At 48.8% G+C, this 24,477-nt stretch overlaps 9 protein-coding genes across 9 annotated transcripts; 4 read left to right on the forward strand and 5 right to left on the reverse strand.

Moving 5' to 3' along the window:
• The first annotated feature begins 219 nt into the window (after positions 1-219).
• BKA55DRAFT_549208 (transcription initiation factor IID, 31kD subunit-domain-containing protein) lies at positions 220-1,378 on the forward strand. The gene has a single exon (XM_046191187.1). The coding sequence runs from the start codon at positions 472-474 to the stop codon at positions 1,231-1,233; it is 762 nt and encodes a 253-aa protein (XP_046056417.1). The 5' UTR covers positions 220-471; the 3' UTR covers positions 1,234-1,378.
• BKA55DRAFT_549210 (Metalloenzyme, LuxS/M16 peptidase-like protein) lies at positions 1,379-3,304 on the reverse strand. Its single transcript, XM_046191188.1, has 5 exons — positions 3,007-3,304; positions 2,806-2,931; positions 2,678-2,755; positions 1,942-2,627; positions 1,379-1,891 (listed from the first exon to the last, which is right to left on the reverse strand). The coding sequence occupies exons 1-5, from the start codon at positions 3,151-3,153 to the stop codon at positions 1,504-1,506; spliced, it is 1,425 nt and encodes a 474-aa protein (XP_046056418.1). The 5' UTR covers positions 3,154-3,304; the 3' UTR covers positions 1,379-1,503.
• A 295-nt stretch (positions 3,305-3,599) lies between these two features.
• BKA55DRAFT_498948 (glycoside hydrolase superfamily) lies at positions 3,600-6,548 on the forward strand (the record flags this gene model as incomplete). Its single annotated transcript, XM_046186600.1, has 6 exons — positions 3,600-4,252; positions 4,324-4,522; positions 4,567-4,780; positions 4,834-5,844; positions 5,896-6,288; positions 6,340-6,548. 6 exons carry the CDS (start codon positions 3,600-3,602, stop codon positions 6,546-6,548), a joined length of 2,679 nt encoding a protein of 892 aa, XP_046056419.1.
• Positions 6,549-7,042: 494 nt separating this feature from the next.
• BKA55DRAFT_682739 (IMP dehydrogenase/GMP reductase) lies at positions 7,043-8,886 on the forward strand (the record flags this gene model as incomplete). The annotated part of the gene is made up of 3 exons (XM_046198401.1): positions 7,043-7,502; positions 7,697-8,642; positions 8,694-8,886. The coding sequence occupies 3 exons, from the start codon at positions 7,043-7,045 to the stop codon at positions 8,884-8,886; spliced, it is 1,599 nt and encodes a 532-aa protein (XP_046056420.1).
• A 1,004-nt stretch (positions 8,887-9,890) lies between these two features.
• BKA55DRAFT_498894 (PLAC8 family-domain-containing protein) lies at positions 9,891-10,644 on the reverse strand (the record flags this gene model as incomplete). The annotated part of the gene is made up of 3 exons (XM_046186595.1): positions 9,891-10,302; positions 10,357-10,471; positions 10,530-10,644. The coding sequence occupies 3 exons, from the start codon at positions 10,642-10,644 to the stop codon at positions 9,891-9,893; spliced, it is 642 nt and encodes a 213-aa protein (XP_046056421.1).
• A 1,139-nt stretch (positions 10,645-11,783) lies between these two features.
• On the reverse strand, positions 11,784-12,693 carry BKA55DRAFT_495684 (acyl-CoA N-acyltransferase; the record flags this gene model as incomplete). The annotated part of the gene is made up of 3 exons (XM_046186301.1): positions 11,784-12,054; positions 12,178-12,516; positions 12,563-12,693. 3 exons carry the CDS (start codon positions 12,691-12,693, stop codon positions 11,784-11,786), a joined length of 741 nt encoding a protein of 246 aa, XP_046056422.1.
• A 294-nt stretch (positions 12,694-12,987) lies between these two features.
• On the forward strand, positions 12,988-13,414 carry BKA55DRAFT_682742 (uncharacterized protein; the record flags this gene model as incomplete). The annotated part of the gene is made up of 3 exons (XM_046198402.1): positions 12,988-13,080; positions 13,147-13,287; positions 13,340-13,414. The coding sequence occupies 3 exons, from the start codon at positions 12,988-12,990 to the stop codon at positions 13,412-13,414; spliced, it is 309 nt and encodes a 102-aa protein (XP_046056423.1).
• Positions 13,415-13,650: 236 nt separating this feature from the next.
• BKA55DRAFT_499001 (ribosomal protein L36-domain-containing protein) lies at positions 13,651-14,021 on the reverse strand (the record flags this gene model as incomplete). Its single annotated transcript, XM_046186609.1, has 2 exons — positions 13,651-13,740; positions 13,812-14,021. The coding sequence occupies 2 exons, from the start codon at positions 14,019-14,021 to the stop codon at positions 13,651-13,653; spliced, it is 300 nt and encodes a 99-aa protein (XP_046056424.1).
• A 540-nt stretch (positions 14,022-14,561) lies between these two features.
• On the reverse strand, positions 14,562-17,030 carry BKA55DRAFT_496968 (uncharacterized protein; the record flags this gene model as incomplete). Its single annotated transcript, XM_046186415.1, has 2 exons — positions 14,562-15,955; positions 16,004-17,030. 2 exons carry the CDS (start codon positions 17,028-17,030, stop codon positions 14,562-14,564), a joined length of 2,421 nt encoding a protein of 806 aa, XP_046056425.1.
• Between the last annotated feature and the right edge of the window lie 7,447 nt (positions 17,031-24,477).

Below are 24,477 nucleotides of genomic sequence, written 5' to 3' on the forward strand. Positions count from 1 at the left end.
CTTAATATTAAATAGACTTCACTCGCCATCCTCTGCCATCTATAGTTATTATATTTTTGTTTTGACCTTTTCACTCTTGTGACTTTGATCTTTAGGAAAGCTCTTCATCGCAATGAGTGCACAAGGATTAAGGTGTGGTCTGTGCACTTATCGTCACCACATCACGTCTCGGATTATCAAAACCTCCGGCTACAGCACACGGCATGCGACTTCACCGTCGCAAAGGAAATAATTCGAGGGTCAATAAGCTCTCGGCTTAGCACTTTAACTTATACTACACTTTTCCGAACTATAAAAGTACTCTTACTCACATACATCAATTACATTGTGTTAACTCGACTCATCCATTGTACAGGCGTCTCTCAGCCTTGCCAAACACGAACTTGAATGCTTCGCGTGCCATCGCCTTAAGCCTTTCACGAACAGTCGCATCCGAGATACCCAATCCGAAGCATTGCAGCATCGATCAAGATGTCATCAAGTCAACCACAAACAAACGGGGTTCCCGCCTCATCAGCAGGCACTTCGCAAACAGTACCAAACACACAGACCACTGCGACCTCTTCTAGTCAACCCGCTGCTGCGGCCTCACAGAACGCACCTCCTCCTGCGCCATCAACAACCGCTCCTCGACCGCGCGACTCGAGGCTTATCGAGCTCCTACTGACGTCGCAAGGCGTCACTGCTTACGAGCCACGCGTTCCCCTTCTCCTTCTCGATTTCGCCTACCGCCATACCTCATCTGTTCTTAGCGATGCGCTACATCTTTCCGGCGACCCATATGTCACACAGGCCGGCTCTAAGCCATCAGCAAACGCTGGAGCAATCTCAGCACCTGCAGGCGACGCTGCAGTCACAGCCAATGCCGTTAAGCTCGCCATTGCTGCGCGACTCAGCTACCAGTTCCGCGGAGGAAACGCAGGTGGGGGGATTAGTAAAGACTACATGCAAGAACTTGCGCGCGAACGCAATAAGGTGGCACTGCCTAAAATTGTGCCCAGTGAATGGGGTGTGCGACTACCAAGTGAACGATTCGTACTGAGTGGCACAAGTTGGGGTCTGAAGGATGTATGGGATGAAGAGGACGATGAGGAAGAGGATCAAGGGGGTGATGCCATGGAGGGTATTGAGGGCCCTGAACCTGAAGATATCGGCGGAGATGGAGTTGAGGGCGGGACAGTCGAGGACATGTTTGGCGAGGATGTCGACGAGGAGATGGCAGAGGAGGGCTAGGTGTCCATCTTCTCATCTAATCAATGATCATGACACATTACATTTTAATCCAAGGGGGGATCATAGACGCTACATCAAAAGGATCACAGACGCGATATGACAAAATTGCAATTAGCTACAGATGGCAGTACAGTCAAGGCATAATTATCACAACTCCGTGTTACCTAGCATGAACAGAGGAAATCTTATGGTACACTAGGCCTGTAAACGGTATCTCATACACTCTATACCCTTATTTCGATTTTCACAATCCCATCGGCCCTCTCTACCTTAAAACTTGGGCTTCATGGTGTTGCGAAGTCTCTGGTAGTCGAAGAGACCCTCGATAGTTCCCACAGCGCTAACAGCAATATCCCGATCCCAAAGTTTTCGGTTGGCGAAGTCCATGATATCCTTCTCGGTGATAGCATCAATCTTTCGCTCAATCTCATTAGGAGCCATGCGGCGACCAGTGGTAACGAGCTGTCGGCCGATGTCCTCAGCAACGGCTGTGGTGCCGTCGAGGGACAGGAGGATGGAGGCCTTGAGCTGAGCCTTGGCACGCTCGGTCTCGGCGGCGCTAACGTTGGTGCAGAGGCGCATCCACTCACGGATAGCGAAGTGGACGAGGTCGTCAACTCGGTCAGGCTTGTCAGAAACAAGGTAGATACCCCAGAGACTATGACAAGTTAGTTACCTCAAAATTCAAAGTATGACATCAAGACCTACCCAGTGTCGTTGTAGCTGGTGGAGAAGCTCATGAAGCTGTTGGCAAGATCGTGCTTGTGGACCCAGCCGCTGAGCTTGCTGCCCTGGTGGGGAGCCTGGCCAACAGCCTTGTCGTAGTTGCCGACGATAGCCTGAGCAACGAGGGCAGTGAAGTAGTCCTCGGAGTTCCAGCTCACACCCTCAACGGCGAGAGCGATGTTAGCAGTAGGCATGGCATCATCTCGGACACGGACATCAGAGCCCATGAAGTCAGCCTTCTGCTTGGAGGCAAGGTAGGCGCTGGTCTGGGGGGCGCTTGAGGGGAGACCGGAGAAGTGCTTCTCAGCGAGCTCGACGAGCTGCTCGTGAGGGATGCCACCGGCACCAACGAGAACCATACGGTCAGCAGTGTAGTTGTTCTTGATGTAATCGGTGAGCTCTTTTCGGGTGATATCGCGGATGTTCTGTCGAGGGCCAAGGATGGTGCGGCCAAGGGGCTGGTGCTGGAAAGCGGTAGCGTGGAGGTGGTCGAAAACAACCTCCTCGACCTGCTTCTCAACCTCCTCGGACTCTCGGAGAATAACGTCGCGCTCACGCTCGATGGCAGACTCCTCGAGCTTGGAGTTCTGGAGAATATCGGAGAGAATATCGACACACTGGGGAACATCAGAGTTGAAAGCCTTGGCGAAGTAGACGGTGTTCTCGCGCTGGACGGCCGTTAGCATCAGACAATCCCATATCCCTTCATCCGACTGACCGAAGTGTAGGCGTTCAGGTGACCACCCATGTTCTCAATCTCCAACTCCAATTGCTGCTGAGTTCGCTTGGCGGTACCCTGAATGCATTGTTAACGATTGGTCTCGGCCAATTGATGGGTTGTCGAACCTTGAAAGCGAGATGCTCAAGGAAGTGGGCGGTACCGTTGGTCTCGTCAGTCTCAGCCCGGGAACCGGCATCGATCCAGACACCGACGGTCGACGTTTGCGCGAAGGGCGAGTGCTCGGTAGCGACCTATTGGAAGGGCGTGTCAGGAAGGCATTCCGAAGTGGTTGTCGAGGCCAATTGACCTCGGATGATGATGCTCACAGTCAATCCATTCTTAAGAGTTGAAGTCTGAGTCTTGCCGACGGTAGAGGGAGTGGCAAAGCCTCGTGTGAAAGGAGCGGCGGCCGAAAGACCAGCACGGTTTCGCAGACCTCGCGAGAGGTTCAAAGCCAGTCTCCGGGACGCCATGACGCAGGTTTGGAGGGTCGACGCTGAATTGAGTGGTTTGATGAAATCTTTCGATCTGGCTCGGCTAGAAGCTTTACTGAGATAATTTGCAGCCTGAGCAATTAGGCGGAAGGCTTAGTCATTCCGGCCGTCCCCGAATCAGAACGACTCGAAAGCAATACCGGAGCCAATGAGAGGCGCTCATTACTAACCACTTCCAACTCCACAGAAACTCCACTATAATCCACCGCCTGCCCGTTTTCGTGAGCTTCTATGACAATGCCTTGTAAACACGAACATCGTCACACAACATCAAACTTGTTGATGTGATTTTATGCCTGTTGCAAATTGATTTTCACGTTTGAAAAATTCACTAAGCTTCATACATGAGAAGTCTGACCTTTTCAGTCAACTGGCTAAATAAACCTATTTCAAAAGTCTGCTCCTCTTGTTCTTATTTCGCTGCGATGCCTTCTGACAATTACAACTTTGGCGATGTCTTCCAGGCAATTTACATCGCCAAACAGAAGCCTTCACCGCCGCCTGTTGCTGAAGATATGAAGGTCGTTTTGCAAAGCTTCCCGCCTCTCGGGAAAGTAACACCTATCCAGGGCACAGAGGTCACCTTGACGGCCGTTCTTGAGATACCCAAGCTCCGAGCCAATGAGCCATGGGAAGTCTCAGTATGGCACTCAGTAGACGGCTCAGATTGGAAGGACTTGGAGGTAGCCTCTATCAAAGAGATTGGGGGTCCTCAAACTCTCCAAGTATTGGATGATTCTATGTCACGTTTCTATTTCACGTCTTCCTTCTCGTTTACAGCATCTGTGCAGTTCACTCTCAAGTTTCGACATAGTCCTGATGCAGACTGGAGATGGATCCGCGATGAACAGGGTCTCAATGATGGCTTGATTGCCAATGCCTCTGACAGTATTTCGTCTGGTGATCTCTCTGATTTAATCCCTGATCTTAACTCTCAAGACTGGAGTGTCAAGTCACGCTTGAGTCAATCACCTAGAACTTCACTTTGGTCACTTGAAGCAGTCATTCCACCTTCCAATGGCGATGAATCTACGTACAAAGATATCACTGTTGGTACTCCCTGGGGCTCATTTGTCAGGTAAGTTCAGCTGAGTAACACGACGACATACCGAAAGTCCATTGGCGACCATCTTATCTGACGGGACATAGATGGTTTTCGCTTGTCCGACTATGGTCACCCTGGCTTGCACCTCGCCATGGACGCTCTCACTTTAACCTCGATAAAGATGCCATTCTCTGTTGCTTCTTAAGCCCCCAAGGTCAAAACCTCGTGTTCCTTGCCGTCGGCGGTGTCAGTCATGTCTTGCCAGTATTTCGAAGCGAGCCCAATGGGAAGCTTCAGGTTCACGTAAGTGTGTATGATACAGTTTCCTGCAACTTCTGACAATTCAGGTCCGAAATGACGGTCTCTCTGAAGAAAAGGCTGCTATTCTTGTTTCGGTTGGAGATGACTTCGGCTGCGCCATTGCATCTGTGATGTATCATGCTCGAGATATGGTTGCGGGAACGAAGAAGGCCAGTGATGAGTGGTCCCAGGAGTTATCCGCATTGGAGAATGACTTTAAACCAGAGTGGCTCGAATACTGGTTTGATGGACTCGGTTTCTGTGTGTTCTTGAGTATAGTCGAATTTGAAAGACCACGAACTAATGATTTACAGGTACATGGAACGCTCTAGGGCAACGACTGACAGACCAGAAAATATTTGATGCTCTTGATAAGCTTTCTGAGCACAATATCCAGGTATCGAGTCTTATCATCGATGATAACTGGCAGTCGATCGATTATCGCGGCCCCAGCCAGTTTCAATACGGCTGGAACGACTTTGAAGCAGAGCCCAAGGCATTCCCCAAAGGCTTGAAATCCACTATATCTCATATTCGACAGAACCATCCACATATTCAACACATTGCTGTTTGGCATGCCCTCCTGGGTTACTGGGGTGGTATTGCCCCTGACGGCAAGCTTGCCAAGACATACAAGACTATCGAAGTGACACGGGAAGATGCTGACCGTCGAAATCTTCCTTTGGGTGGGAAGATGACGGTGGTCGCACAAGAAGATGTGAATCGATTCTATGATGACTTTTATCGGTTCCTTTCGGATGCCGGTATCGATGCTGTCAAGACAGACGCGCAGTTTATGATCGATACATGGATTGAAGCTTCCCCTCGCCGAGACCTGATCAATACGTACCTCGATGCGTGGACCATCTCGACGCTTCGTCACTTTAGTGCCAAGGCAATATCCTGTATGTCGCAGTTCCCGGAGGCACTCTTCCACTCGCAGATGCCAACAAATCGGCCTACTATTCTTGTGCGAAACTCTGACGACTTCTTCCCTGAGATTCCTGCTTCACATCCTTGGCACGTGTGGACAAATGCGCACAATGCTATTTTCATGCAGCATCTAAATGTGCTTCCGGACTGGGATATGTTCCAAACAGTTCATGAGTATTCCGGATTCCATGCTGCGGCCAGATGTGTGAGCGGAGGTCCGATCTATATCACTGATGTTCCTGGTGAGCATGACATGAATCTTATTGAACAAATGAGTGGCCGTACCCCGCGGGGTAAGACTGTCATATTCCGGCCAAGCTCTTTGGGGAAGGCTGTTGACCCATATATCGGATACGACGATGATTTACTCCTCAAGGTTGGAAGCTATCATGGTGAGAAATATTTGAAGGGGGAGCGAGTAGTGTGAACTAATCATGATTCAGGAGCCTCACATGCCGGAAGCCCCATTATGGCCATTTTCAATATATCCTCTCGGCCATTGACTGAATTGGTTTCCCTTTCAGCGTTCCCCGGTGTGATTCACGATCTTCAATATGTGGTTCGTGCTCATACGACGGGCAAGGTTTCGCAGCCTGCCAAGGTCGAAAGCCCAGAGTCACTATTCACGATCTCATTGCCTGTCAGAGGGTATGAGATCCTCTCCGCCTTTCCTCTAACTCGCCTATCCAGCAAGAAGCATGGCAATGTTGTGGTCTCGAATTTGGGCCTGTTGGGCAAAATGGCTGGTGCAGCAGCGATCCTGATGAGTGATGTTCAAGAGCGAGAGAATGGCCGTGCTTTGGTTGATACGCGAGTTAAAGCATTCGGCATCCTAGGTAAGAAGTATTACTGTTTCTTCATGATGGCTGAAATCTGACAACCTTTAGGGATCTATGTCTCTACGCTCCCTTCTTTGACGATTGAAGGGGATTTCCTGATCACGATTCAAGAAAAGGTGATACCCTTGCATACTGTGGCCATTTCTAATGTAGATACTCGCGTACTTGAGATCGACATCGGAAAAGCCTGGAAGGAATTGGGTCTTGAAACTCGATGGAGTAATGACGTGGTAGTCAAGGTCTACTTCAGCTTATGAAGGGTTTGTCACGATTGACAACTCCATATTCAAGGCTGTAATACAACCTGCCAAATTCATGAGCATTTACCTTATTCAATATGAGTCACACCAGTTCATTCATGATCCGACTTCAACATCACAACTGCAGGGTAGGCCAATTCCAAAGTGGTGATAAAGAGCTTATTAATTTTAGCGATTTCGGCAAGAAAAACTAGCAAAGCTTCGAAGAAAAAAGAGGCTGGCTCCACCTGCCTCGAGAGCCTTGACCAAGTTCATCCATTCAGAGAAGCAACTGCCCCTCCAAGCCGCCCCTCACCTTGCAGGGTCCCGCGTCCCATAAAAAAGTTTTCGAGGCAGCACCATCAATTCTTTTCTCTTTTCTTTCTTTCGGGAAGAAGCGTTCTATCAATCTTAGCAGTCGATACTAAAGGCCAGAGCTTGCTCATCGACTCAACTCGCCTTCGACCTCACATTTCCATTCTTCTCGTCATTTACTCTTTTATCTGCCAGTCATGTCTGCCTCAGTCCTTGATTACACCACAGCCCTTGAGGTGCTGAAGGAGTACAAGCAGAAGGATGGCCTCGACATCCACGAGCTTATGGACACGACCAAGCACGGTGGTCTTACCTACAATGACTTCCTGCTTCTCCCCGGCTACATTGGCTTCGCTGCCTCTGAGGTCACTCTTGATGCGCCCATCACCAAGCGCATCACTCTCAAGACTCCCTTCGTCTCGTCTCCCATGGACACTGTCACAGAGCACGAGATGGCTATCCACATGGCTCTCCAGGGTGGTCTCGGTGTTATTCACCACAACTGCTCTCCTGAGGCTCAGGCCGATATGGTCCGCAAGGTTAAGCGATACGAAAACGGTTTCATCCTTGACCCCATCGTCATTGATCGCAACACCACTGTTGGTGAGGCCAAAGCTCTGAAGGAGAAGTGGGGTTTCGGTGGTTTCCCAGTTACTGGTAAGTGCTATACAACATACACACCTCTCACAAGATTGCATGATTATACACCCTTTTATATAACTTTCGTTCCACCGTATAGACTACAGTCATGGGGACTTTATTTACTATGATCAATCACCACAACTCGTTGTTTTTTCTACTATGGTCACATTGCCCCGCACAAGAATATTGGGCTGACAAGAAAAATTTAGCCGACGGCAAGCTTGGTTCCAAGCTGCTTGGTATTGTTACCAACCGAGACCTCCAGTTCGAGGAGGACCTTGACCAGCCCGTTTCCAATGTCATGGTTACTGACCTTGTCACTGCTCCCGAGCACGTCACTCTCCTCGAAGCCAATAAGAGTCTTTCCAAGTCCAAGAAGGGCAAGCTGCCTATTGTCGACAAGGACTTCAACCTGGTCTCTATGATCTCTCGCTCCGATCTGACCAAGAACCAGCACTTCCCCAATGCCTCCAAGCTTCCCGACAGCAAGCAGCTCCTCTGCGCTGCTGCCATTGGCACTCGCCCCGAGGACAAGCTTCGCCTCAAGAAGCTGGTTGACGCCGGCCTTGACATCGTTATCCTTGACAGCTCTCAGGGTAACAGCATGTACCAGATTGAGATGATCAAGTGGGTGAAGAGTGAGTTCCCTGGTGTCGATGTCATTGGCGGAAACGTCGTGACCCGAGAGCAGGCTGCTTCTCTGATCGCCGCTGGTGTTGACGGTCTCCGAATCGGTATGGGCAGTGGTTCTGCCTGTATCACCCAGGAGGTTATGGCTGTCGGCCGTCCCCAGGCTGCTGCCGTCTACAGCGTCAGCCGCTTCGCTGCCCGCTTCGGTGTTCCTTGTATTGCCGATGGCGGTATCCAGAACGTTGGCCACATCGTTAAGGGTCTTGCTCTGGGTGCTTCTACCATCATGATGGGTGGTCTCTTGGCTGGTACCACTGAGTCTCCCGGCACTTCTTTCGTCTCCCGTGAGGGTAAGCTTGTTAAGGCTTACCGAGGCATGGGAAGTATCGATGCCATGCAGGATAAGAAGGCCGGCAACGGTGGCAAGGATAGTCAGAAGAGCAATGCTGGTACCGCCCGTTACTTCTCTGAGGGTGACAGCGTTCTGGTTGCTCAGGGTGTCTCTGGCGCTGTTGCTCACCGAGGGTAAGTCATGACCCGAAGCCGAATTGAACCGTGAGTGCTAACATGTAATAGTTCAATCAACAAGTTTGTTCCCTACCTCGCTGCTGGCCTCAAGCACTCTCTCCAGGACAGTGGTATGACCAGCCTTAAGACTATGCACGAGAGTGCCGAGGCTGGTGAGTTGCGCTTCGAGCTCCGAACAGCCAGCGCCCAGTTGGAGGGCAACGTCAACATGGAGTCTTATGAGAAGAAGCTTTATGCGTAATGATATATGCTTGGGGAAAAAATGATGGGATGATGATGGAAAGGCATACGGGAAAATGGGTTGGTTTGTTTACATGCATTCAATTGCATTGGGGATTTGGGCACAAGATTCAGAAGGTTTTTCATTTGGGTTGAGGGTAAAGAGCCTCTATAACCGTAGATCTGAATAGGCGTTTGTCCAACCACTATAGAGGTGCGGCGTGGGCGTTTTGCTGTCAGTCTGAAAAAACGACAGGGACAGAGGTCATGAATGAAATTTTATTGATACCCCCAGGATACTGAAGTGCTGCCGGTCTGTCCGAGTTGTGATATGTCTTGCGAGGATCAGAAGGGGAAATTAACGTCAGCACCAGTCCGTAACTGTATATATCATTGAGCGAGTGGACCAACAAGTTTTCAAGTATGGCTTATGTCTGATAATCTGTACTCTGACCTCACAAATTGTGATTCTGAGCATCAGAATAGCTCCGTAATATGGAAATCGCCGATATATTAAAGTGCACAGACTGTAATCCTGGAAAGCATCATGACATAGCGAAACAAAACCATGCCTCGAAGGGGAATGTCAAGTGGAATCATAAATGATAGCTTGCAAGGGTCTCTTGAGCTGAACTTGCTGAAGCGTGAAGTTTTTTTTTAATTTTTTTTTAGAGTTTCATTAATATTGTCTGCTGATTCTCCATTTCGTATTCCTTCGCTGAACTAGGTAATTTAAAAGAGAATGAGAGAAGAAGTGTGACGCTTTTATATACAACAGAAGGTTGAACAGTAGATTATTCATTGAAGCAAATAGTACATCGAAATAAATGATGGAAAAATAAGAAATGACCGTCTTAGTCACTGGGTATATAGGTACAATCCGTTGGCGCGTACCCGTCCGCGCTCAAAGTAAATTCACATGCCAGGCATTTCTCTGATCTCTCCCTTCACATGTATCTCTTTCTTTTTGTGGTGTCATATCGGTATAAGGCTCCATCTTGCTGTACACTCCCCTGGCCGGATGGCTTAATACTGGGGCTGCTGAGGGTTGTAAGTCTGCTGAGGTGGAGGATAGGATCCCTGAGGCTGAGGAGACTGGTAACCGTGCTGAGGAAGCTGATAATCGGGCTGAGGGGCTTGCTGCTGGGGGTTGGGCTTCTGATCCTGATACTGCTGCTGTTGATACTGCTGCTGTTGATACTGCTGCTGTTGTTGCTGCTGCTGCTGCTGTGCAGGAGGAGAAGTCGGCATGTGCATACCCTCCTTCTGAGCTTGGTAGCCCTGGGTGATAGGTCCCTGAGAGAGGCGAGACTTGACTTCGTTGTCCTGCTGGATAAGAGCACAGCAGAGACACCAGTAACTGACGCAGCAATCGTTCATGCCACTACCCTTGATGCCGAATCGCTCACGGATTTCACCACGCTTCATCATGGAGTAACTAGAAGTCGCGTGTTAGTTGACAGCTTGAACAAGACATTGGTATGCGTCTTACATCCAACCGCAGCCAGTTACGCAGTTGATTGCGCAAAAGATGAGAGCATCGCTGTTGCAGGTATCGGCAGTTTGCATAGTAGGGTCTCTCATACGATCGGCGGTTTTACCCAAGACTATGACGAGAACTGTTAGCCTTTCAATTGTAATCAGTTCGTCCCAGAGATCACATACGGATACAGGGGCAGAAAGTGCCGAGCAGACAAGAGTCGCAGGGCGAGCAATTGCAGAGGTTGTTCTGCCATTCCTGGTTCTGGACATTGGGTCCCTGAGAGTACTGCTGGGCCATTGTGGAACGATGCGTGAGTCAATTGACCAAGTAATTGATTATAAGTTGAACAGAATTTGAGCCAAGAAGAAGGAGTGTGGGTTGAAGGGAGGAAGAGAGAGAGGAACAGTGGCCAGGCGGACGGTAACGGCGCCTTATGAGAGAAACACCTACGGACAATCAACAGTCTCGGCACGGTACTCGCCTTTCGTTTCAGGCTGGCGTATCACAAGCAAGCTCTCTCCTCTCAGAGCTTCAGCTCTAAGCCTCCACGTTAGCTAGGTCGCCCTTCATTTCAATGACAGGACAGGGTCAACAGCGGAGCCTAGCTACAAGCCGTCTGACGCCTCTGGCTTAGAAACATGATGGAAAATCATCCCTTGGTTGCATGCAGCTACCGCATTAGCACCAACGCTATGTCTCACAAGCTGGCTGTGCAACTTGTACAACTCTGCACAAACCCAGCAAGCAGAATACTTCCAAGTGCGGTGCTTCACGGTAGAGCTGCGTGCTAGAAAAGGTAGTTCAGCCACGGCTCCTGATTAGCGTCCTAGGGCTGACATGGTTGTAGTGTGGTAGTGGAGTGTGCTAGCAAAAAGGTCCTAGGCCCCCAGCGTGTCAGCCTTGGTGAAGGGATCTTTGCAGCTACAGAAGATTAATGCCGCCCAAGCTGGTTAGTTGAACCGCTTATCATGAGGCCATCAGTATTGAATTGGGTAGCTCTCGCAGTCGTATCCAGTCGGAGTCAAAAGGGTGTTGAGGACAAATCTCAGCTTGGGCTTCAATAGGTCAGACTAGACAAAGTTCGGCCACCACTGCGAAGATCATTCCACGATGATATTCTTAGAAAAGACAGACATCCCTTTAAAAGCTAGGTCATCCAGAGTGATAGTGTTTCATTGAAGATGGGGCAATGCAATGCTTGGTATTTGCGGCTGAAGCGGACCTGAATAGGTAACTCAACAAAAAATGCCCAAGTTGGATTTTTATGTCGAATTATCGTTGCAATTAGTAACCCCAAATATGATTGTATAGTAGTGGTGCAAAGGAAACGCGACTGCAATCCGTTTCTACACCAAGCGGCCGTGGCCGCACATAGTAATACGAGCTGCCTTTCAATCGCAACGAGATAAAATCCGGGTTTGTATCTATAGCGTTTTTCATCGAGGTCCAGGCTCGTGCGCCCGCGAAGCCTCGACTCTTTTAGAGTTTGTTTGTCGACTGAGTATCACATAATCTGGTATCACCACCTTTCCTCCTCGTAGTTTTCGCTCCCTCGGTGAGTAATCGTCTTTTGAGAATCCTAGCTTCTCGTAGAACTTGAGGGCAGATTTGTTGCTTATAAAACACGTGAGCATGGCCTTTTCAACCGAAGGTATGTTCTCTGCGACGTCCATGAAGTAGCCCATAAGCTTCTTGCCGAGACCTGTTCTTTATTGGATATCTGTTAGCTCAACGGTCATCCGTGGTCTATATGTGGTACACTCCTGTACGATCGACGAATCCCCATTGAAATGCGGATGGTCTCAGGAACGGTCATCTTGGCTGACTCACCCTTGTAGCTCTGGCTTCAGATGTATCTCATAGCAGTAGACCACCGGCTCGTGGTTCTCAAATGTGGGCATAAAAGATGTGAAGCCTTTTATGTTGTCGTCGCTGTCTTTCACAAGGATGTATCGCAGATCTGGAGACCGCATCTCCTTCTTCTTGGTGGCCGGATGCCAGCCGAGAGACGAACTGCGATAATCTTCGCCGCTTGTTTCTTCTACCAAGTTGTAGCATGCCTCCAGGTCTTCATCGCTCATGCAAGTAGGACGCATGAGGCTCATGGTATAGGTTGCTTCATCTTGTGGGTGTTTCCATTCTGACCAACCCTCACCACTACATACAACTCTATTGTTTAACTGGACTTGTCTGATACTTAAACACGTAAACTAACCTTGGCTTCACATATTGTGTAAGAAATTCATCGTCTTCGATCTTATTGGCCGTCTCAATTGGGTTTTCCGGTCGTTGACGTCTTCTTCCAACCAATCTCTTTGGTTCTTTTGTGCCATTCGTATCTGTCATATTTTTAATGTGAGGTTTCGATGCCAAAGAACATTGATGAAGAAGTAAGGATGGAGATATTGAAATGGTAAAATCCAATAAGAATATTAGATACCTATGTCTGTCAAACCTGGTCACACCTTCCACTAACAACATGAAGGGGTGAATGAACCGGAAAGACCAGACCCTCTAGATAGCCGAGGTTCGTCCGACATGATGAGAAAGCACCGTTTGAAGCTTTTCATCATCAAAATCTCAACTTCAAGGAATGTCAAAATTCATTGTTCCTCATTTAACGAGGTAGAAGTTGGTGGAATGGCCCTCAGCATTCGTTTGCTGACATTCAGCCGTGGCTATGCCACCCGACCAGGCGGTTCTCGTCTCAAGCCAACATTAAGTCTCGACCAGGTATGATCTACAGCCTCAGGCTTTATACATGTTGATGATGTCAAATATTGATAGAATCGAATCTAGTTCGTTCAAAGAGGTCGAGTCTTGGCTTTCTACCGCACTATCCTCCGCGGGACAAAAAAGATTGCTGATCCTACAACAAGAGCCGAGTCTCGAAAATACGCCCGCGACGAATTTGAACGGCGTCGCAACGTAACAGACGCTGTATGTTTCCGTCACTCGCGTCTCGATCCACTAACTGAATATTCTCTCCAAGTCACACGTTCGATATCTCCTCTCAATTGGCAAGACGGAATGGGAAGGCATGGAGAGGTATATCGATGGTATGTAGCGCAGCAGTTGTAAATGTAGGTGTAGTTATACATGACGCACAGTTTCAGTCCCAACGCTGTCGTCTTTTTCTCAAGTTCCATAGAAAGTTTATTCAAGGCTTCTCACTGAAAGAATCGCCCAGTATTTCGTTCGTTCTATCACGCATAATGTTTCTCGTCGCCCCATCTAGAAATGTCCGATCCGCAGTTCGTTCACACATATCGTACATATCCTCCCGTATCTCGTCATTCGGAATTAACCTTGTCGTTGTTTGTGTCGAGGGTTCGCCTTGCAGATGATATACAAGTATCCGTTATGTCGTTTGCCGGCTTTCCGTCGGACAACCTATCGAGTATCAGTTCTGCCCGAGTCTCGCCCTTGACCAGCAGCCGAAGTTTCTGACTGCCCTCGCTCACCTTGCAGTGCTCGCATCGCTTCTTGACCGAACTGTGAACCTTCATGCCGCGAGTCTGTTGCATCAACCCATTTCCGAGTGCTCGAGAGATGGGCGTCGTGGAGGGGCTGGCAAAGAGCGACCAGTTGGCGCGGGTCGCAAAAGCGCCCATGGCATTGCTCGGAGTCAATGATCTCGCTGATAGCGAGAAAGCACGAAGAAATGAAGCCATCGTGGTTGATTCTGAGGTGTACGACTCTGGTCAGAGAGAGGTTCTATCCTTGAACAGTTGAGGTTTGCTTCAAGTGCCGAATCGTCGAATCACGTGTGGTTAAATCACCCCAGAATCCACTTTTCCTACTTTCTACCTTTAACCTCTATCTACTCCATAAACCTCATATCCTGATGATAAGATCATTGTGTCTTTGCAGACTCATTATAATGAATTCTCGCCATGGTGCATTAGAGTCTTCACGACATTTCACAAGTCTTCGGCTTGCTCTATGAACTCGATTGAGGCTACGGATCAGAAAATAGCTATCTTAGCACCAACTATCCCAAGCTGTGCCCGTTCTCCCATTATAGCCAGCGTCCATTTTCTCTCAAAAGCTCTCGTTCTGTCCTCCGTGTAGCTATCAACAAGTTCTTTAGTATCGTAAGCAAAACCGCATCCTGGGTTCTGCATTGTGCCATGTACCAACAAATAAAAAACAACGAAACGTTCCGCGAATTCCCAAGTTCAAGGGCTGACCTAGATGTGTTTTTCCAAGGATCACCAAAATCCCGCAGCCTCCTGCTCCGATCGTCGACCTTCTGCAATGTCGGCCCTCATCTTGAGGTCTTCGGCCGCCTTCGTGGCTGACTCGAATGTGTGGCTTACACCTTTCATTCTGAAGCCTCTGGAGAGAGGACGCCAGCCCTGCCCTTCACAAAAATGACCACCGACACCGTGATTGTTCTCGTGCTCAGCAAGCTCGAGGTCGCGGAGATTCATGATGATCGACAGGGCTCGGCATGCATCAATGTGGAGAGCCCGGTTTTTTGCCTTCTCCTTCTCGGCGTTCTTTTGTAGGAGCAAGCCCTGAAGAGTGGGCAGGCCCTGGAGACAGTCGTTGTTTTGCTTATGCTCGCAGACAAGTTGCTCTTGGTACGACGGCTGGTCGAATTCACCATTTGGGAGGTGCACCCTCGGAGGGGGCGGGTCGCGTGTGGTTTCTCGGGTGTGCAAAGAAAGAAGTTCTTGGCCATCGTCATGGACCGGAGCATCAATGTTGAAACCCTTGGGGTCCCAGTCCGTCTCTAAGAAAAGTCCCATCAATTTTAACTCATGATGCTTTAGATGATCGCTCTGTTTGTCGAGGCAAGCCTGGAAGTCACATCCAGCGCAGGTTCGTCGATGAGCTGGCAATCGCATTTGCTGGTTGCAGAAGAAAATATCCAACATTTCATACCCACATGAACGGCAAAAGAGTGAGGTGACCTGTCGGGTAACGTCGTCGGAGGGGTCGAAAGTGTTGCGATACGGTGACTGTAGGCCGGTGCGTACGGCCAGGATCATGTCGTACTTCGCTCTTTTCATGGCGGTGTTGTCTTCGGATCCAGCCTCTTTGAGATCAAGATAGCGGTACAACCCGTCTAGGAATTGGAAAATGATACCGGGTAGCATGGGAACATCCGAGAGGTACCTCATGAAGGCTGCGTCTTTATCCATCAGAAGACGGATGCCCATCTTGCGAGCCTTTAGAACAGCTTTCAAGAGGATTGCAAAAACGCCTCGCTGAAGGACCTCGTTGGGCATGTAGGTCCAAGTGATGCCGTATCCATGGAATTCCCTTGTCTCGGGCTCCATACCACGGTCCATCTCCGCCTTGGAGAGTCTTTCGCTAGGGGGTACCTTGAAGGGCATGCCAGCATGGTATAGAGGGTAAAAGTCCAAGGCTTCTACCAGTGGCAAGCTCTGTCTACCGCGGTCCAAATTGACCTCATGGATAAGATCCAAAAGGCAGATGACATCCCCGAAGTGAATCAGGGGGCATTGATAGATGCCAAGTGTGGTGATATGGGGACAAGCACGCAAGATGCAGGCCACCAGTCGTCGGTCAAGAAGCGGCGTTTTCTGAAAGTGAAGAACGCGAATGTTTGTTCTTCTGTTGAAGATGTTTGTGACTATGATCTGTGAGTGAAAGCACAGATGTAGAATGCAATGAAACTTACGTAGGCCGAACATGTTCTTCAGTGCGACTTGCTTGGAAATGTAATAGTCGAGATGCTCGGGTTGGTCGACATGATCTCCCATCATGTGGCGGAGTTCACTGATGTCTTGGATGGATCTAGTCATGTTGACCACAACCGGTGGTGGCTTTGTGCCTGTGGTGAGACAGCGCAGGACTTCAGGACTCGGCCCCTCGGTTTGCATCTTGATTTTTTCTTCCAGATGCCAAGCGGGTAGCTCTGTAGGACCACATTGGGCGAAAATCCACCTGATCATCCTGATGATATTCTCCCGAGCAAGTACTTCCTGTTCTCGCGATTCCTCATGAGCAGGCGACTTGCTGAAAGCTCCCTGAGAAATCTTTGGGAAAAGACACAAGAAAACGTGGCCTGAGGGTTCGCCATGGAACTTGTTGGTAGTGAAATCCCAAATGGCCATACCCTTGGAAAGGGTATCCCATTCTCGTGGGCGAGTGAGAGCAAGCTTCTCAAGCTGCTTGATGCCGAGCGAAGCAAGATGCTGTGCAATCAGAAGACCTTGGGGGTGTGTCCCATTGAAAACTTCCTTGATGAGTTCGGTGGTCTCATCCTTGCTCTCAAAGGAGGACTCGGTTGCCTTGATGAGCAGATTCTTGTCGGAAGTGTAACGACCCTCGAAGCCTTGTTCTTTCTTCCCATGGATATATTTCGAGTAGCTTGGCTTATCAAGACTTTTCTTACGTTTCTCGCCGTAAGAGGCCTCGACCTCTTCCTTGGTCATGCTAGTGATCAAGGGATGGTAGCCTTTCGACTCCAGGCGCTCTCGAGACTCCTTGGGGCCATAGGGTCCTCGATACTCAGGCTTACAGATAGGAGTCACCTCCATGAGAGGTTCATGAACATGTTGATAGTTGGCTTTGGTGGTCTGGGTCCACCCAGCGTTTGTGTTCCATTCGGAGTTTGTGTCAGTAGTCGAGTTGACAGGAATGTTGCCAGGGACATTTCGTTTGTTCTTATTCCAAGGTCTAGCCTTTGACTTGCGTCTAGACATGGTTGAAGGTTTTGCCGTATAAGAACAGCGAGTTTGTCAAGAAAGATGAAAGGAAAGTCCAAGAGAAGTCCAAGATGGAATGCAGATGTTGGGGTGAGGGAAGAAGAAAGGCAGGAAGGGTGTGGATGAAAAGAGGAAGAGAGAAATAGGAGCAAGAAAGGAAGAGAGAGAAGAGAGAGGGAGGATTAAATACTCAACTCCGAGTGCATGAGGAGGCTGTGATTCACTGCCAACTTATTAACTACTAGGTCATTAGTGAAGATGCGTTTGCAACGCGAGTGGAGGCGCAGAAAGACGGGAGAAAGGCTGTGGAGTGCGGCTCGGGCACGTCACCACGAAGCGAACTCCTAGAACGGGAGCCTAAGAATACAAACGCCCAAGTGCACTCGCACTGCTAGCCAAGTGTCAGGCTTGAATAAGAAATAGAGTACAATAGAGTACAATAGAGAGCTGTAAACAAGTAATTGTAGTGGATATCAAAGTGTAAATGAGACATCAGACAAAACAAGGGGTGTTATGTAACTCGACCACTATTGGCATTACATTGTATATGCATCTCTATAAATTATATACGCGGCTTCTCTAGAGTCAATAATGTGCGTGAGCTGTGGTTCTGTGGTGCTGGCACTGGAAAACTATCGCCTGTGATACATCCCCTAAATCTCAGGGCATGGCTTAGGGGACTCGGCAGGGAGCAAACACTGCCCCAGCATCATATTCTAGCGTCCGGTACTCTCCATAGTCCTCTCTAAATATTAATAAGGAGCTTCTGTTCCCCAGAAACGCACAAGCATGTAAAGAATGCACTGGGTGATGGTTCATGTGCTGTACTCTGCATCTTGCGAACATGGTGACCTGCATTGACTGTTCACTGTACACCCAAAGATTCATCTGTTCTGCAACAAACAACAGATACATCCATCTTAAAGTGCATCGCAACATTAACCATCCTGTCAACATGCATCTTTTCCATCAAATGTGGAAAAGGTGGTAAATTCCCAGACTCGAGCTCTCGGTCGGCATCCAACCGCATAACCCTTTGCAACATACGAACATCGAAGCATCACAAGTAAACCATCTTCAAAGCATCCTCACTTTCTTTACTTCCTTCGCGAATAGTATTTGGCTTCACAAACGCACTGCAAGACCTGAGTCGAGATCAGAAAGCTAAGGACAGGTACAGGGGATCTTCACACATCCACCAGTTGCCAAAAGATTCTCCTTTCTCTTTCAACCCTTTCAATAAGACTACCGAGAACATTTCTAACTTCGTTCAGAGCCTCTCATTGCCTCGAGCAGTAATCGTGTCGTCCGCCGTCATCGTGAAACATCGATCTCACCAAGATTCGATCTCCCGCACATACGATATTACACCATATCATCAAGTTATCCCTTCTAGATCGTTCATTCCCTTGTCTTATTGGGCTGAATCATCTCTGCTTGTGACAAGTCTCTAGGATGAATTGAAGGAGACATGTTCAAGAGGCCCCTGAAACGTTGAAGAACTCCCCAAGGCGAGACAACCCAAAGGCCCTGCCAGCTCCCGAATCAACCTACAACAATATCACAAGTCCCAGTACCCTATTGCAGATCGTTAAGCACATTTCGAATGGGCCAAAGTCAAGTTAAAGCCACTGTACTGCATAAGCATTCACGAAAGCTCATACTTCGAACGCCAACCAGCTTTAATACGAACTCGACTTTATCAAAGAGTGCCCTTACAATGTTTCTAAGACTCCTTCCAATCAATCACCTTCTTCTCCGCCGTTCAAGAGCCCCTGACTTACACGCCCAACTTTCGATATCCGGAGATAAAGCACCACTTGCAAGAAACGAGGACACACCCTTATAAAACGAAACATTCTTCGTCTACCGATAGACAGTCGGTTTCAGACATTTTTCAGAACACATCTTGGTCAAAATCGACACTGATCGAAACATGTACCTACTGTACCAAGTACTTGTCGAACCAGGGGCAGGTGCCTGCCGGAACAGACAGTGTTGCGGTATACCAAGCAACACTTTTTTAGAGGAGACATTCATCGAAGCAGATCCAAATGTTCGATCAAAGATCCATTGACACGGCCGAACCAATATGGAGTCGTCTAAGAAGGCTCCAATCAACTCCAAGATCCTCGGTGGCCGTTCAACAGCCCTAACAACCTGAAGAACTGACCTAAAGACGCTCGGGTACCTTGTAAGTTGAGACAACCTTGTATAGAGTTTGCATGATGACTACCTAGGCTTAGATCCGATCCTGACGCAATGAAACCGTTCCTGAGGCAATTACATGTACTATGCATCGGCTTCTACGCCCAACGTTAACTACAAGGTGCAACGAACTATGGTTTCCAACAGCGTATTGCACTCTTGCTTAGTCTCACCGCCATCTCAGTATACGCGACAAGAGTCATGTTAAACAAGATATGGATAAACGGGCTGACAGACCAAGGAGGGTGCCAGGTTGAAACAGGGAAACAATACGAAGATCTCATGTCTGATCCAAGATCAGAAAACTCAGCCAACAAGAAAGAAAATTCGAGATGCAGAAGTCCCCGCTTGGTATGGAATCTCTATCGAATCGGGCTTGGTTGACCTGGGTTCACAATATCTCTGCCTTATCACGTACACGCTCACATGCCGGGCACAGGTGCATGATAGCCTTGATAGGGCCAAGGGCAAGCATTGAGCAGGCTAACCTGAACCAAGTATTTTAGCTTGCGCCCAAGATCAGGACAAGGGTCTAAAACACCACCAGCCAAACAAAGACATGAGAAACAAGTCGTTCCGAGAGTTTTGGGTGCCATCAGAGAAGTGGTGGGCATGAAAGCATGGCACATGGGCATGGCTGAATCTACAAGGGTGCGGGGCTTGCATCAACGTTTCGTTTCGTTTCGTTTCTCGACGAGGATAAGCTCGAGTCTCCGAGATGAGTCGTCATTGCCCTAGGACAAATAGGATCAACAAAAGTGTGACAACCGGCATGAGATACCACGCACTCATGCTATCATGTACTTATGTACGGTACACAGCTTGTTGACTCGACCAATTCGAGGAGACAACGGAACAAGCGGTTAAACAAGGTTGGTTGTGTATAAGATCATGACACGCATGCGCACGAGATCATGCAAACGGGAACTTCGGTTCCATCTGTCTTGGACGTCCTTACAATGAGGCACAGAAACTGGTGATAGCTATCATCGTACGAGCTACTATGTCTTCGATGGGACTGATTCGAAAGCTTCTGTTCGCGAACCCCCATACTTATAACATAAAGCCTATAGAGAAAACCGCGGTCCAGGCCTGAAACTCATAGGAGATGTCCGCGCTCTCTGATATTGATACTAATATCAGAAACATGCAAAAGATACCGGTATCTCGGGGATCGCCAGTGTGCGAGTGGGATGATCAAGATGAGGAGGAATGAACCCAAAAGACGCCAAATCATCTGACTCGAAACGGTGGCGGTGTTCAAGACATAGGACGGGCACCGTTGTGGCCAATGCATGGAACAAAAGCTTGTGAACAGCACATGATCGTTCATATTGGGAAACGACCGTTTGAGGTTGATCAGATCGACCACCAAAACGTCAAAACGGGTTCTACAAGAGCCCACTCACATGAAGAATCACGGGTCGAATCACGGCAACCACAGAGTGAAGGGTGGATCACCATAGAACAAAGGACCGCTAGGATAAGTTAAATTGCACGGTCGCATGAAATCTCAAATAAGATCATCTTGTGGAACTGCCTTGCTAGCTTATTATTTGACAATATGCGAAAATATGCGAGCAGTCATTCTTTAAAACACGTAGGTCCGAGGTCGAGTGTTCTTTTGTTGATAATGGTGCAGCGATGGAAAATGATAACCATTCCTCATAGCGAATGAGTCATGATCTTCAAGATGCAGTTTGATGGAGCAGAATAGGAGTGGCTAGCCTCGCTGTCAACAAACGAGTCCAATTGTGAATGGCTACCAATCAAGCGTGAAACGAGTAAGCCCAGGTGCAGTGTATTGAAAGAGGCGACAGAATTTTAAGCCGCGATATGAATAGAACAGGGTCCCTTCAACAGACTCAGGTCTAGTGAAGAATGGATCAGCCTCGCTCATCAAGGATGAAAACCGAGAAATCTCAACATCGAATGTCGGTGTGCCCCGGATGAAATTTCATCACAATGGCCATTGAACCGAAACGAACGCTCTGCTGTTTCGGGTTCTGTTCCGGGGTTCCAAGGGGCAATACAACACTGTTGAAGAGAGAAGCCGTCCGTCTTGGACGCTGGCGATCGACTTCAACAAAAAATCCTCCGTAATCTTCACGTCGCAATGCTTGGGAGACGCCAAAGAGGCTGCAGGGTTGGTCCCACAACCCGAAATCCTGCATGTGGAGGGCTCTGGTTGAATGTGGTTGCGCTGATGGGCATGTGGACCTGGATTGCATTGTCCACCAGCCGCGGACCATGTATGCATGGTGATCACGGCTGTGCACTGGAACCATCCTGCTCTTCTTGTTCTTCTTGCGAGGTTAGTGTACGGTTCTCCGAAAGGAGGTGGCTGTAGATCAGAGCCAAGTCGACACGGTGAGAGAGATCGGGGAAGATCATATCAGTCAAATTATAACGCCTCAGGAGCCAGCTCAAACGAAAAGAAGGGGCCCGAAACGGAACCAGAGTTCGAGGCTCTTTGATAAAGCACATGAACTTCAGTTTGATGGCATTATGGTGGCTCCCGTCTAACAAAGCCACCATCAGCCGGTTCGGGTTAGCAAACGTTGTATATGATTGGAACACAATCTTCTGGCACATCCAGAGAATTGGTTGTACCGCTCGTGCCGCTGGTCATGTATCCTCTGTCTACAGAGTTGTTATTGTCTCGGCTTTGATCCGCCACGATAGATAGTATGTGTCTTGCCAACCAAGTCTCTAGCTTTCAGTAGTAGCAGTAGGTTAGCCTCGGAATGCTTGAGTCAAGGGAATGAAGGAATGAACATCTGTATTGTAGTCTAAAAGCCGGTCCACTGGTATCGGAGGCTTCAGGGCGGTAAACGGCACAAACTGGCTTGGTGATCGCGGCTCTGGCTGATCTACTATTCCCAACTTGTCACAAAACTGACCTTGAGTTGGTCAGGGCGGTAGCTGAACTGGGAGTCACCTGAGCGCACGGTGAGGGAGAGAGCGCGATCGTGTGAGCCACGGCTGGGGTTGATCAGTAGTCTGGTCTGCCCCTCGATTCCGGAAACGAATCCTGAGTGGCTGATGATGCAAGGCCTGAATGTGGCATCGCGGAACTGTGACATTGTTATGCATCCACTGTGAATGGGCAGATAACTTTCAGTATGTGGAATGAAACAGCCTACAGGTGCGTGTGTAACCAATACTTGGTAAATATATGTATAATTCAACTTGATATATGTTGACCGTTCAACCTCCGGTTCTTGATTGCATTTGCTCGACTGTTGATCAATCTCCAGGGTAGCATTCTCGTTATTCATCGTGATTCTCGAGAGTGAGTGAGCTTAACAACAGGCGAATAAGGGTCGTGGAGACAAGGAATTGCGGGTCTAGCGGTCAAAGTAAGGTACCGATACTATCTTGGGAATCAGAAAGCATGCGCTTGGTGCACAAGTCCAGTAAGGTAGCTTTCGTGCATGGCAATGTATCTTTTATGGGGACCTGTTCATTGCCTCAGTAGACCGTATTGATTGATTCGCCAGAGCATCTCAAGTTAGGGCACAATGCGGATACTGTTTAATACGACGTTTTCGCTAGCGCCCAGCCGCTATAGGGCCATGTTTAGGCTTGAAACCAGGTCAGACCAATCTCTCCTTGAACTTTGGGTCTTAGGTAAGGTAGGTAACGTCGAAGAAATCGATGAGCAAGGAATCACCAGATCCCAAACAAAAACCTGTTGTGTGTTGTGATGGTGTGCCCGGTAGAGTTTCTATGATGACCGGCTCCCGTAGCCACGACATGTTGGAGGGTTGATACATAAGGTTACTGGATGGAAGCGTTTGTCAGAGGATGACGCTGCTGCGGGTAGCTGAAGCGTGACCTGATATGACATGACCTGACACTTGGGTGGTGCTTGGTGCATCCCACGGCGGAACAGGGATAAGCTGTGGGCTATGAGGAGAGCAGCAAACAGTGATTGCGTCGGAATATCGAGTAAAACATATTTTTTGACCTGAGACGATGCTCAAATTCGAAAGACAACGACACAAGATCCATTGTAGTAAACATGAGACAATAGAGCCTCACGGCAGCTATGGGTAGCGCCGTGGTTCATCTGAGTGCCAAAGTGGTGCCAGGAGACACGACAGAGCCAAGAAGCCAATGACAGGGTCATGCAGTCTAGCAGACGACCTCTGCGTTGAGGAGAGCACTGACGACTGGCTGTAAAATGTCGAGATTGCCACTTGTCGAAACGCTCTGGTTCTGGCATAACAACATCATCTCGGGTTCTGCTCTATGAAGATCCACCGAGACCATGTCAACTGCGTTGATCTTGGCCGCCTGAGCACGGCGCACTCGTCGGCACTGGGCTCAAGCGAGAATCCAGGGACAAGGACTTGGTGGATAATTCGGAAAGAAGCCAGTGCTATATGCCAGGTTGTCAAGGGGCTCTTAAAAAGGCCGGAGACAGGAGGCGGCAGGACATTGGATGTTGATTGGATTCTGTGGAAGATCCCAGGAGCTGGGCATTTTTATTTTTATTATTAGGAACATTACCCGTACACACGATTGATCGCTGGACGCCGTGGCTGGGAACAACAGCCACCCAGACAATGAGCCCAGAGTTGCAAATTGATATGCACATGGCTTTTGGTACATTTCGTGATCCTAGGGATGCACAAGGAGGTCAAGTGCTAGACCAAATTGCTCGGCAGAGTGGAGATGGATGATACAGGCGATTGGGGGAAAAGGCGGTTTGAAGATCGATATTGAGCACCGTCTCGAGACCCTGTTCGTGCTATTGCTCAGAATCCGAGCTAAAAGAGAAAATCAGTGGGCAATCAACAGCGAAATTTGTCTTCCATTTCCCTATGACCAAGACCCGCACGATTGAGTCAGGGCCGGAGATGGGGTGAGGACCCTTGGCATGGTTTTCCATATAGTGGTTGAGGGACAGGTAGAGAGTTCCAGGGCAGTAAACACCGTATTCAATGGGTAGGTAGTTTTCGAATCGAGGGATGTTTTTCCAGGCCCAAGAATGGAGTCGATGATTACACCTAGTAAAGAATAGTGCTGAGAGTTGCACAGGCCTCTTTACATACATCAGCCCAAAAAGTCAAGGCGTGACGAGGCGAGGCGTGAAGTGTGTTCTGTATCATTATCGAGAATAACTGATATTATGATACAGTCCGTAACGGAGGACTGGAAATCACTCGGAAAGCTCCCGGGATTGCCCCTCAAATGTCAGAGGCATGTAGAATGAGCAATAGTTTGA

Source organism: Fusarium redolens, assembly GCF_020744475.1.
Source record: "Fusarium redolens strain MPI-CAGE-AT-0023 chromosome Unknown BKA55scaffold_1, whole genome shotgun sequence".
NCBI classification, from domain to species: Eukaryota; Fungi; Ascomycota; class Sordariomycetes; order Hypocreales; family Nectriaceae; genus Fusarium; species Fusarium redolens.